The sequence below is a fragment of the Sceloporus undulatus genome, chromosome 3 (assembly GCF_019175285.1).
Source record: "Sceloporus undulatus isolate JIND9_A2432 ecotype Alabama chromosome 3, SceUnd_v1.1, whole genome shotgun sequence".
Lineage (NCBI taxonomy): Eukaryota > Metazoa > Chordata > Lepidosauria > Squamata > Phrynosomatidae > Sceloporus > Sceloporus undulatus.
In genome coordinates, this window is record NC_056524.1 from 159,473,875 (window position 1) to 159,488,174 (window position 14,300).

Consider the following 14,300-nt stretch of genomic DNA (forward strand, 5'->3'; position numbering starts at 1 on the left):
TAGATAGGGGTTTTTCCAGGTACACTGCTCCCTCGGGTTACGAAATTAATTCGTTCCGCGGCTGCTTTCGTAACCCGAAAAGCCTTCGTAAGCCGAAATGCCATAGGCGCTAATGGGGAAAAGCCGCGATTCCGTGCGAAAAAGCCGAAAAAAGCACCAAAAATTTTTTCGTAACCCGAAAAACATTCGTAACCCGGAACAATTATTTCCTATGGGATTTTTTCGTATCCCGGAAATTTCATAACCTGGGTATTTCGTATCCCGAGGTACCACTGTAGTGTTAACTACAATCAGAACAGTGCAGCTTGTCTTCAAAAAGATTGCAGTAACAGTATTTAAGCGCAGGTAAATTACAAATGGTGAAGTGAGTATCTCGAATGGCAAGGCAAATAGAAAATAATCCTTTTGGCAACTTCTGAACTCCTATTTTCCTTTCAATGTTACACTGGGGCACAGTCTTGTCTTTGAAACATGTTTCCCCTTTTCTTTGATTTTATCCTGGGAAGTAAGCACCACTATTCCCCAGACAACAGAGCAGTGATTTCCAAAGATGTTCAATCAGGATCTGTCTTTAAGAATCACATTTTTACAACTGCAACATTTATAAAAGCTGAGAAAACAGATGTATGTGAATTTGTCAGGTGGAATAAAGGTTATTTTGGAAATTGCTAAAACTTCCTAAATGCTATGGCATTTATCTATTTAACTACAGCAATTCAATAACTTTCTTCCTTACATCTATTAAGTCTATACATGTATCAGTTCATTAAACAATAAAGTCTCAGCTCAAAAGTCTGTTGGTCTTGTTTTCTCTGAGATGCTAAGTGTTTAGATAAAATAATACTTGGATATATAATAGAATCATAGAATTGGAAGAGACCTCAAGAACCATCAAGTTCAATGCCCAGCCATGCAGGAATTTACAGTTAAACCACCCCTGACAGATGGCTATCTAGCCTCTGTTTAAAAACCTTCAAAGAAAGAGAGAAGCTATCTGAACATTTTTCACTCTTCTAATTAACCTTATGAAGGGGTAATGGTCAAATCTTCAAGTTTTAGTGTGTCATGTTTGTGTCTTCAGTAAAAAAAAAAATCAGCCTAGAAATTAAACATTAATTATATTGATCCCAAACCCCTAAAAATTTGTGGCCTTTTTCAGATAGCCTAAATTGAATCATTACTCCCAATTAGGGTAGACTCATTAGATCATTTGCTGAATGACAAGTCAATATTTTATAAATCCCATTCTTTAGTGGGTTTACTAACAATGTACACCTTTGCCTTCAGAAAAATGGAGAATCGTAGATTGAATAAGTGCGTTTAGAAGCAAAAAATTAGACCTCGGGTCCATTCAAGCTACACGACTTGGCATTCCATTTTAACTCCCATGGTTCCATCCTCTGGATTCCGGGGTTTACAGTTTGATGAGAGACTAGAGTCCACTGGCTGAGATTTCTGCATGTCCCTCACACTACTAATTCCAGGATTTCATGAAGTGGAGCCATGGCAGTTAAGTGGGTGTATACTGTATTCTGCCATTGCCTGCTGATAAAGTATTTGTTCGTCCTCACACAACGAATTAAGAAAGGAAAGAAGAAATAGCATTGATAACAGATTTTATAATGAATGCATGCCTAGCTGTGATATATTTCACCTATCCAGTACATCACTACCCTCATTAAAAAACGTGCTTCTTAAATTAGAATAAAGTATACACGTATGCCTATGGGACTTCATATGATACTTCTGCCTTCTACTTCCAAAAAGTTAAACTTTCTGTGGCCAGAAAAAAAGATTGAATAAGCCCCACAAAAGATGGAATGTTTAAGAAAATTGATAATAGATGGCAACGTTGTATGTATCTTCTAGTGAAACACACAGAGAACAAGACGTGGCAATTCCACACTAGATGTGCAGTATGGAAGCAACCTTAGACATGAGGCGAAGCAGCTTTTCCATTTGTATTATACACTCAGCCCTCCACATTTGCAGCTTTTGACTTTTGTATATTTGATTATTTGCGGATTTGGCTAATATTCTCCAACCCTAGGAATCTCTCTGCCCTCTCGAGAAATTCTGTGGGAAGTTGATAATCAGATGGCACTGGAGGACCTAAAGATTCCTAGACAAAGCACTCCTATATGCATTTGTAGGTCCTGCAACATGATTCTGGCAGATGTTGGCTGCAGAGTTCCAAGAAATGCCTGGAGAGATGTTCTCTCAGGTTAAAAAAAAGTACTATTTATTTATTGGCATTTTTTCATTTTCACATGGTTCCTATCCTAAGCCCAGTGAATGTGGAGGGAGAAGTGTAATACTTTTTTTTATTTGCTTGTTTTCACCATGTATTTGTATCGGACGTTTTTGGCCTGCAACTCCATGCCCTCCTTCATTTCACAGAGGAAAACTGGGACACATAGCCAAGCAACATCAGAAGGTATTCAAGATGGCACATGTTATTAGGAAGGAAAAACACAAAAGCAAGAAGATACTGCAGCAGTTACCTTTTGCCTGAGCTTACTGGGAAGGGCCAGTTTCCACTCCCTTCTTTCTTCCTTCTTGCTCATTTAATTGATGCAAACTGCTTTTGCACTTATCTGTTTGCAGCAACTGAAGTAAGTTGACAAAGGAGGAAGTGTGAAAGGGAGAAACTCTGACAGGATTAATCAGGACTGACCCTGCCAAATCAGGACAGTTCAAGGGTATGCAAATACCTAGAGAGAGCCAGCATGGCATAGTGGCTTGAGTGTTGGACTATGACTCTGGAAACCAGAGTTTGATTCCCAACTCAGCCTGAAACCCATTGGGTGACCTTGAACAAGTCACATGCTCTCAGCCTCACGGGAAGGCAATGCAAACCTCTGAACAAATCTTGCCACAAAAACCCCATGATGAGCCTTGGAAACATAACAACAACAGCAACAACAACTCTACCCATCATGGCCAATGGTAAGGGGCATTGGGGTAGAGGTCTTGCACTCCACAACATCAAGAGGCCCTGATGGTAGGAGGACCCTGAATTTCTTTATGTTTTGTAACAGTTGTCAATAGACAAACAAGCAATGGCCCTGACTGAGTTGGCCTGGAAAGACTGATCTAAGTTCTGGAGCACAGGAGCCTAGGCTAGCTGGATGGCATGTGGGTTGAACTGGAGTGCCTTTGTGGTCTCTTCCAACTCTTATGATTCTATGGTTGCACCTTGTTCCAACCTACAGCCATAAAAGAAAGTATTGTGAATGGTTCATGGACTTTGGTACTACCCTGGCATGATTGCATTCCTTTAGTTTAACAGCGGTATCACCTCACCCGCAGAACTGTTTGAAAAGTCTCCTTTCTGCAGGTATGTGAATGTTAATCATAAACTGTAACTTTTATAATGCTGTGTTGGAATCTATTTATTTAGAATGGATAATTCACACATCCGGCAAGCACATTCCATCATGAGAGTGGGTTTCAGCACTCAGGCTTACTGGCATTAAATCCCGAGGGTTCATGTGTCATGTGCACACCACAAAGTAGAGCTTATTATTTGATAGTACATCTTTGTGTTTAGACTGCCAATAAGCCAATTTACTCTGGGCACTGTATAGGTAGACAGCATGAAATACAATATTCCCTCCCCACGTCTCCATAGTTTTGCTCTCCTCAGTTAATCACAGTTCAAAAACATTACTTGCATAGGCTTCAGTCATCCACTGAGGGTATTGGAACATATTCCCTCACACATAAGGGGTGGACTACTGTACCAGCATCAAGGAATAATAATAAAATGGGCATTCTAAAGGTGGGGCACCATAAGTGAAATGTGTGTATCTCTTTCAGCTACACCCCCCCTTTCCCCCCCTTTTGGTTAGATAGGGTTCCTTGCCAGATCTGCTTTGGCCCCGAGTCTCAGGTTGCATCTACACTGGGACAGCCAACTACTCTCACACTGCTTTAGGAAGGATGGTTCAATGCCATATGAATTGTTTCTGGGAAATATAATTTGTTTGGCACCAGCGCTCTCTAAAAGAGAAAGAGAAATATATCACAAAACTAGAATTCTTATAATTTCATAGCGTTGAGCCATGGCAATTAAAGTGGTATCAAACTGGATTATCTCTCCAGTGAGGATGCAGCCTCAGATTTAGGAGTTGCTTCTTTGGGTGGATGGATTATGACTCTAGGATGGAATGTTAAAGTGTGTGAAAGGAAAGTGGGATGGTGTGTCTGCCTGTGAGAGGGGAACTGAAGCAGAGAATGAACAGAATGGAGTGTGTGAATATGTAAGAAGGAATGAGTTATTTGGCACTGTATAAGAAAAGGATAGGGAGAGAATGCAGTGAGGGAGGTGGAGGAAGGGCTATGCATTTGCGAGAGGAGAGATACATTAAGCAGAGTTTCCAGACTCTGCTTAATGTATCTCTCTTCCCCTCGCACATGCATAGCCCTTCCTCCACCTCCCTCACTGCATAAGAGTAGTGCTAATTGTATAGGGGAGAGCAGAGGGTAGATGAGAATGTATTCTAGTTAATTGCTTGCTTTCCTGAATGTTTTCCTTTTCATAGATTCACTAGTTATCCTGAGCTCAGGCTCATTTGTCTGAATTATGCATGATTAGTTCTTGCTTTCCATTTGTGACACACAGGTGGATGTTGATCTGATTAGACTGGTTCTGATAGGGTTTTTGTCTACACATTTTCACAAGTTGCTTTTAAGAGATTTGGGAGCTTAGGCTATTGTAAACTTTGTATGAGAAGTGTATATTCTTAGTCTCTGCTGTTCGTCTGTTAAGGTCCTCTCTTAGTACTAGACTGATATTTTAATGTTTAGCATTGCTATAAAACCTCAATGCCCTACTTCATATATTTCAGGTCTTGCACAGCTGGATAAATTATAATGATATATCCAGAAAATAACTTGCCTAAGGTCACCCAGTGGGTTTCCATGGCCAAGTGAGGCTTTGAACCCTGGTCTCCAGAGTCATAGTCCAAGGCTCAAACAACTACACCACATGAGCTCTCTTAGGCTGCATCTGAACTGGAGAAATAAAGCAGTTTGACTCTGCATTAACTGCCATAGCGTAATACTATGAAATGCTGGGATTAGTAGTTTTGTGAGATACTTAACCTTCTCTGTCAGAGAGCTTTGGTGCCATAAGAAACTACAATTGCCATGATTCAATATCACTGAGCCATGTCAGTTAAAGTGTTGTCAAGCTGCATTATTTCTACAGTGCAGATGCAGCCTAAATTAAGATAATACGGTTGAGTATGTGAGATAAAGTAAATAAAGATAAATTAAGATAATATGGTTGTGTATATGAGATATGTAGTAAAGTAAAGATCTTCCAGGAGGGAGAGACATGACAGTTAAGGTTGAGAGGGAGTCAGTCATGATTAAGAATTAATTAGTGGGGTTTTAAGTATCTGAGTGGTTAGGTCAGCTAGTCAAGGTCAGATATAGAGAAGAGTTAGAGCCGGGGTTAGATTTAGGATGGAAGTGAGAGACAGAATAAGAGATGTGTGTTAAAGCTAGAATCAGTCAGTGTATGTGTGTGTGTATTAAATCAGTAATCTGTGGTGTTATGTTTAATTTCTGTTTAATATATCATTATTTTTGTATTATACACTTACCATACATTATATACTTGAGTCTCTGAAAACACTATATATTGGAAAGCTTGAGTCCAGACACAGTTTCCGTAGTGGCAACAATTAATACAGGATGGTGATGTCTGGTGGGGAGATAGGATGAATAAAGTCTCACACAAGAACCACAAAAGCATGTAGCTGATCCCTGAAGTTGGTGGCCACAGTGGTTGGCACACACTGCTGGCAAAGGTGAGGATAAGTGGAAGCCCTCCCTCTCACTTCCTTCCACTTTCAGTCTCATCTTTTCTTTTTCTCAAGCATATAGCTCACATAATCACCTCAAATATCTCTTCCTAACTCTAGATGGCATTCCTGTAATAAACATAGCTGCCTATGCCAAACACCAGTCTTCAATGTATATACAGAAGCTTGAGCTAGTGACCTTTGCCAAGGATGGCTGCTGGAAGTACTTCAGAACACTTTGCCAGACAGTAAGAAAATCAGTAAAATTATTGTTTCTTCCTTTCTTGGACACTCATCAGTGATCAGCATCCAGTGGAATATATGCCAACACCTGTCTATGGGCACTCTGAGTAGCTCTATCTGACATCATTCACAATACTCTGTTAGAATGTAGAATACACTATCATTATCATTATTAACTTTAAAAGGAATTTCATATTTGAATACTAGGAACTACATTCAGAAATATGGAACAAGTGATGCCCAGCAGATTTCTTCTGGCAATTAGCCTGCACACATGGATAGCCTTTGCCCCAAAGGAGACAACTACAAAAGAGGCTATTCTTTTGTGCCAGAAGACCACTTGGACTTGCTCTCTGAAGCATATAGTAGCCTCCAGGCTGAAATACCTGTAAGATCTGTTTTTGACACAGACCGTCCTTCTTTCCTCTTCCTTCTGGGAGCTGAGTCTGATAAGATCAAACAACATACTAGTTTAAAATCCCAGCTTTAAATCACTAAACTACTTCCCACTGTAATGTGGCGGCTTTCATTTTATGCCAACATATTTGGCATGTGTACAATGTTGAATGAGGGAGTGGCTGTTGCCACTCTGCTTATCTGCAAAGCAGTGCAAAGGCTGAACCTACTCCCATCTGCAGTCATCACTCATATTTGATATCCTGTATAAATAAATAAGCTTTATGTTACCAGGTGAATAGCAGCTGCTGCAAAGCTGCTTTCAGAGATAGTCAATAACCAAGTGGAAACATGAATATCTTGAAATTGCTCAGTTTGCTGTTCATCCTGATTCTCTGCCTTGGGACGTTTTCAGCTGAAAGTGCAGGTAAGCCATTGGGTCGACAAGGCATTCTTGGCAAGGCTTAGCATTTTGTAAAAACAGTATTGTTGGACTGGGTCAAAGGTTTGTCTAACCCAGCATTCTGTTTACAGCAATGGACAGCCAACTGCACCGAGGACATGCACATGTGGGCTATCACCCTAGAAAAGAATATTAAATACCCAGAGATGACATTTCATACTTCAGTAGAGGTGGGAGAGGAGAGGTACAAAGCAAGGTTGCAGGACCTGCACTTTGAGCATTCCTAGATTTAGAAAAAAGTTTTTGTAGTTACCATAAAAAGATTTAAAATATATATAATGTATGGCTGCTTTTACTGTGTTGTTGTGTGCCTTGAAGTCATTTCCAACTTATGGTGACCCTATATCATGGGGCTTTCTTGGCAAGTTTCTTCGGGGGGGGGGGGGTTGCCATTGCCATCCCCTGAGGCTGAGATAGTGTGACTTGCCTAAGGTCACTAGTGGGTTTCCATGGCCAAGGTGAGATTCAAACCCTTGTCTCCAAAGTCATACAGTGGTACCTCGGGATACAAAATACCCAGGTTACGAAATTTTCGGGATACGAACAAATCCCATTGGAAATCATTGTTCCGGGTTACGAATGTTTTTTTGGGTTACGAATAAAATTTTTGGTGCTTTTTTCGGCTTTTTCGCACGAAACGCGGCTTTTCCCCATTAGCGCCTATGGCAATTCGGCTTATGAAGGCTTTTCGGGTTACGAAAGCGGCCGCGGAACGAATTATTTTCGTAACCCGAGGCACCACTGTACTCCAAACTATTATGCCATGATAGCTCTCAACTGTTCATTATACAGTGTGCCTGCTCCATATGTGGAAGAGGTATCACCATTAAATGAATGGCACACATGCATCACACGGGCATGCTGCAGGCATGAGCCACATTATATTGAATGGGGCTCAAGCTTATGCGGGCTTTATCTTACACGTGTGTGTGTTTGTTCCAGAACAGATCCCCCGCATAAGGCAAGGCTTCACTATAATATTCAATGGTCACACTTACTGTTCGTCTGATATATTGTGAGCCAGATATGATCTTGTGAGAAAACAGTGAAAGGAGGGAGGGAGTGGGGAAATCATGATATTTTAACCATGAGCTTTAGTTATGGATACTATTGTGCCCGGCTTGATGATATGCGTGCGCTGATAAGAATATCTGTGATCTGAAACAAGGGGCCTGCCTTTCTGACAGGGATGTAAAAAAAATTGTAACAAATCTTTTTGTTCTCAATGAGAAATGATGTCTCAACAAATTGAGACACTCCATTGGGAGAATGGTCCTTCATAATGAGTTATTTTGCACTTTATTTGGCAAAATCATCATCCTCCTCCTCATCATCATGATCATCCCTGTTTTTGCATTAAAACAACATTTGCTCATAGAAAATTGTGTATTCTGGACAAAACATATAAAATTGTGCAAAATTATAAAAAGTCCAAAACTCATAAAAGTTTTTAAATTATTTGTTCTTCCATGTGAGAATGAAATAAAGGAAAGTTTGCGTCCGTATTCTCTGCCTTACTAATCCTGCTGCCCGATACAAATATATAGGATTTCATCAACAAATGGGTTAAAAACTGTGTGCCTCACCCATCTTTAAAAACAAACTAAACTAAACTAACTGTGGACATTTCAGATCTGACAAGAAACCTGAGATAAACATTAGAAAATGAAAGCAAATACACAGTCTGTGTGTTTTTCCAGGCCATATATCAAACTCTAGCAGACCTCTTTTTTGTAGTAGCTCTTCTTTAGCACTTAAAAAAAAAAGTAACTCTGAAACATAAGTAAAGAACATTTCTCATTCCACCAATGAAGTAATTTGGCACTCAATGCATCGTTTGCCAGACTATAGTGCAGTTACGAATGCTTTGTGTTCACTGTCTCTATGGAGTCATGATCATGGCATTATTGCCACAATTATAAATGCCCTTTTAAACTTACTTTGCCAGGCACCAGCCTCATCAAGTGAAGGAGGTCTGTTCTGTTAGCGATCACAATGTGAGTCAGTGGTGTTACTAGGGGTGTGTGTGTGGGTGCGGACCACATCAGGTGACATCCTAAGATTGTGTGTGACACCACTGCTCCTCTTAACACCTATCTTTTGGCAGAAAGGGACTGTGGCATTCACTTGCTTCACTTGAAAATGCTTTAAGAGATGGTGGGATTGAGGTGAAGCTCAGTGGGAGGAGAAAGGAAAGGCTCCATCGTTGTTTAAAATTAAAATTTTAAATTTCAAAATTTTAAATTAAAAATATTGAAATATATATTTTTAAAATATTATTTAATTTTTTCTTTAAAACATCACATTTTAACTCAATCTTTACTATGTATAGGTAAATACTCTTAGGGTGTGCATATGATATTGTAATTTGAAGGTGCAATTTTAATTTCATTAGGTGTTTATGTCACAACTGTTAGCATGACAAATTCAGCGGTGTATGGGAATTACAATTTATGTGTAACATTAGTGCCCAAAAGCATGACAAAGGATTCTGTATGGTGTGAAATAGGAGGAGGAGGTTGGGGAAGGGGGATAACACCAGGAGTTACTGCACCGGGTGACACCATCCCTAGGGATGCCACTGGTGTGAGTAGATGATGTTTCCACCCCATCCTGCCAGCAAGTCAGACTGTGATGGGGAATTTCAGCAGGAGTCCTGCGTCTGATTGTCGCAAATTCACTGGCTGGTAGGAGAGGGTGGAAACTGTCATCCAGTGACATCCAGCAAAACAGACCTCCTTCAAATTATGTGGCTTGTGCCTGATAAAGTAGATTTGGAAGGGGTCAGACCTGCAGATGTTACTTAGTTATGTATGCATAACAAGGTGTAGTTGTTGTTGTGCACTTTCAAGTCATATCAGATTTATGAGGACCCTAAGGGTTGGGGGGGGGAGTATCATGAGGTTTTCTTGACAAGATTTGTCCAGAGGAGGTTTGTCATTGCCTGAAACCCCAGTGGGTTTCATGTCTGATCTGGGAGTCAAATGCTGGTCTCCAGAGTTGGTCCACTACACCACACACAGTGTAGAATATGGAACATTCTTTTTAAAGCTATAGCTTTAATAAGCATTAATTACGAAGGAAACTCATTACAGATGCAATTACAGATAACTACATCAATTGTAACTCGTCATTTCTCAAAACTGCTTCCATTCATGTTTCCACACAGCCATTCCATCCCCAGTTTAGATACACTCCATTTCATTTCTCCTGCCATCTTATCCTGATTGATATTCTACATTCTTTGCCTATTGAACAAGGTCAGCCCTACTTTGTCTAGGATTGGACTGCATTGAAAGAGGAATGAGCATGTTAACTATTTTGTCAAACATCAGATCTCCTCCTGTCCTCCTCCTGGTAGCATGCTAATACCTCCCTCTTGTTTCTCAATGATCCTTTGGAAACTCATATCTTTCTGTATTGATTGCCAACTTTTTTGTTTATCATTCTTTAGGTGCTAAAGCTAGAAGAAGATGTTGCTGCAAAATGAAGAGGTCAGACAAAGCACACAAAAGTATGTTCATCTTCTATCCTGAATGAATGATCCTAAATGAATTATGGTATCTGCAGATCACTGACATTTAGCTCATTTCTAAAAACAAATTATACCACATGCCTATAGATATAAATTAAAACTAAAATTAAAGAGACTTTTTGAAGGTATGTTCTGTAGGTGATTGGCACTTCAGACTGGAGAAATGTACCAAATTCAATCTTCATATTTATGGTATCAATTGTCAAAACCATTCCGACTGGCCATGCTGGTTTTGGGTTTCTGGAAGTTGTTATCCAGCAAAGTAAGTTCTCTGTGTTCTGTTGTTTCCCATGTCTGTGGAAATAGCTGTAAATCTTTGCAATAAGCTTGGCAAAGTCTTTGAGTCCCTTTTGACAAGAAATATTCAGAAAGGTTATGTGTTTACTTATATATATAAAAAAAACCACAGACATACTTTACAGCAACTTAATAGGTCTAATCTAACAATGGATGTATGTAGGAAGTTGAGCAACACCAAGTCAATTTCTAACTTTTAAACAAGGAAAATCACAGTCCCAGAGGTAACAATTCACCTTTAAAATAAGGTGCATGTCTTCATGTGTATTGTTCCTATCAAAAACAGGTTTTGCTGTTATTGTTTTGGAAGTTGCTTTCTCTGGGAGGAGGTGATTATTTGGTTCCTGGCTCACCAAGGTTGTTCATGATATAGAGGAATGGTAGACTCTCCTTTACTACCATTATAAGTAGGAGTTGGATAACCATCTGTTAGAGCTGCTAATTAATGTTTTTAAAATGCATTTTATTATTTTAATGAGTGTTGCATTTTAATATTGTAATAGTTTAATTCTCTTTTAATGCTCACTTTTATATGTTTTAATTGTATTGTTCTTTCACATTTTAAGCAGATTTGAGTCCCATGCTCTAGTTATAGATTTCCTGCTTCAAAGGCCTACATATCCTCATACTCCAATTCTGCAATTTCTGTTCTTAGGCAGTGCTGGCTGTTATTGTTGTTTCTACACAATTGTACCTGGGATCAACAAAAATATCCACATCGATTGTTTGATTGTTTGGCTACCCAGTGAGATTCATTGTTGAGCAGGAATCTGAACCTAAATTTTCTATGTGTAAATTCAACATCAGCCATTGTACTACACCGTTCAGGGCACTATTTACTGAAGCTTCCAATCTTTTCAGCTGTGCCTCTTACATTGAAAATTTCTTCTGTTAACTAATTTGCAAGAGGGCATCCACAAATTGTATTTCAATGGGGAAATTGATTTAGCTCAATAGGAAACAGCGAGAGGGCTTTGATGACAAAAAGCCAAGATCTTAAGCCTTTGTATACCAGTTCCGAACCCAGAGAACTCCAGAAACAGATGTAAGATATATAAAAAGGTAGTATTGGATAGAAAATTAAAGGATTGCAATGAGCAATGCTTACCAGTTCCAGAAGCCAGGCTTCAATCTGGGAGAAAGCTGGGAGTTGAATGTGACTGCAGTAGTATTGAGGGTTCTTGAATCTGACAGAGTTTCTTCCTGATTACAAAACTGAACCAAACTGCTATTGTTCAGGCACATGTATTTATAGCAAGAAATGAGTGTTGGGACACCATTCAAGAATTAAATGGCTTTTCCAAGGATTAAATTACTTTCCCAAGGGATATGAATAAAATGAGATATGCAGGAATGACTGGACAATCAGCTTGAATGTCATCAAACAAAAGCAGTTTCATTTCTAGAAGGACACTCTGTAGCATGCAACCAATTTCCAGGCTCAGCTCTCCCCATCACACTTCTTAGTGAAGGGAGTACGCTGATTTCAATCCTAAACGATTTCATCTTGGCTAAGTGCCCTTGGCATCTCCCATGCTAAACCATCTGGATTGCATACTGTGGTATGGCTGTTTTCCTGCACTGGAGAATCCTTTTTTGGCTAGCTGCAGAAAACATCCCTTTTTGATATTAATTTAATGTCAAGGGCCAAAGAGAGGTGACTGAGAGCTGGATCCTGGGATAACACTTCATTAGTTCCCACGGATTCTTAAGAGGACTTCCAGTGTTGGCCAGTGACAGGATATCTTCTCAATGGAACTAGACAACATGTTTTGATATTTCTGTGGATCCTGTAGGTGGAACCTACAATAGAAACATTAATAGCAGCAGCCTGAGAGCTTCCATTTGTTTTCGCTAAGATGGTTACTTTCACCCAACTCCCTTGTACATTTGGCTCAATCAGAAACATTTTGCTTTAAGTGACTTCAATGGGCATGCTAGATAGCATGATGTAGAAGAGAAAAGAGACTAAGGAGATAATATTTTAGTGAAATAGAGATGCACATCAACAAGCACATCTTGATGAGAAAAGCAGAATACAATAGACAGGTGGGGACAGTAACAGCAGCAGCCTGAGAACTGTAATCAATAGATTCTAAAAGCATCCTTGTAAGTACCATTTGGTACAGATCTGGTCAATTCTTTCAGTTAAATGTTGTCTCTTTCTTTCTTCTGGGTTACAGGGATTGGAAGACATTCCAAGAAGCACTGCTGTAGGCCCTGTGGCAGAAATCAATTTCCACAGAATATATTACTTCCTGGGCCTTTGCCTCAAAGCTGAAGAAAATTATTTAGATACTTGGATTGCCTTTTTGCACTTGAACTACTTCTGATTTGGAATCTTTTCCTTTCCAGAAAATCTTCATTCAGTAATATCCATTCATCCACAGGAAGTCTCAGATCTGTTAAGGCATTTGGTTTATTAAAAAGGGTCCAAAATTCAGTCTGAACTGTTTCGTGGTGGCATTTGATTTCTCCAAACATTATTTATCTATGACTGATATATTTCCCCCCAATACAGTGCATGGCTCATCAGTGCACTGCACAATGTAGCAGCTGGAGAGAGAATAGTGGAGGTAGAAAGAGGCCTTGAAAAGATGAATATTCAATAACAACATATTGAATGACATAGCCATCTGAGCAATAATACAGCAATGACTTGAGACCTGTTAAGTCCCAGAAACTTCAGCCTCACTTTCATAAATATGGACTGCCCTGCTGTAAGTAGTTCAAGGGGCTTTCTTACTTTAGATGATCTTAGGTGGAGATGGGTGACTTCAGCAAGTCTAGAGGCCAGTTATGAATGCACAGGTGGCATTGTGGGCTTCATCCCCTCTGAAAATGCACAGCAAGGTTTCAAAACCAGAACAATTCCCTTTTAAAAAATTGGCCAAACTTACCCTTTCACAAATTCCATACTCCACATCTTGCTTTAGAGAATCGTTGTTCCTAGATTGTTCCTGGAATGTAATTCTTCTTGTTTCAAACAGCATCATTTTTGTTATGGGGGAGAGGGTATCCAAGGTCTATGTGAGCTGTTTCTTGCCCCCTTTAACTCAAGAGTACCAAGCCCTGCCCAAAACAATAATTGGTGCCCCTATAACATTTGGTATGTGGCTGATGCTGTTGGGATAATGTCAGGACAGGAGCGTTCTGTGTTTAACAATCATTTAAGTATGCAGATATGTCTAACTTCTTTCCAGGATCTAAAGCAATAATATTTCAATATTCACCAAAAGAGGGCACTCATTCAAGTTACTCAGTGCTAATAAAGAACTGGTAAATCTTTCAGTGGCATTATCCCCTTTGCTCTCTCATCTTTTATATTAAACATGTTCTAGGTTGCACATGCTTTGAAGCACACAGAGATGCATAATCTGATATTTTAAAATAATGTATTTTAATACGATAAATATAATGAAATATGATAAAAATATTTTTTGCTTCTCTGGAGTTTCAGAGTGCCACAGTGCCCTGTCACAACCACCATTTTGAGTGATCAGTAGTGGCTTCACATCATTTTTGTCTCCTTTTGAATTTTTTTGAGGGG

The 14,300-nt window shown here is 39.5% G+C and overlaps 1 protein-coding gene across 1 annotated transcript; it reads left to right on the forward strand.

Moving 5' to 3' along the window:
* Window positions 1-6,668: 6,668 nt before the first annotated feature.
* On the forward strand, window positions 6,669-13,193 carry LOC121926506 (protein GPR15L-like). Its single transcript, XM_042459530.1, has 3 exons — window positions 6,669-6,882; window positions 10,373-10,432; window positions 12,934-13,193. Exons 1-3 carry the CDS (start codon window positions 6,807-6,809, stop codon window positions 13,029-13,031), a joined length of 234 nt encoding a protein of 77 aa, XP_042315464.1. The 5' UTR covers window positions 6,669-6,806; the 3' UTR covers window positions 13,032-13,193.
* The last annotated feature ends 1,107 nt before the right edge of the window (window positions 13,194-14,300 follow it).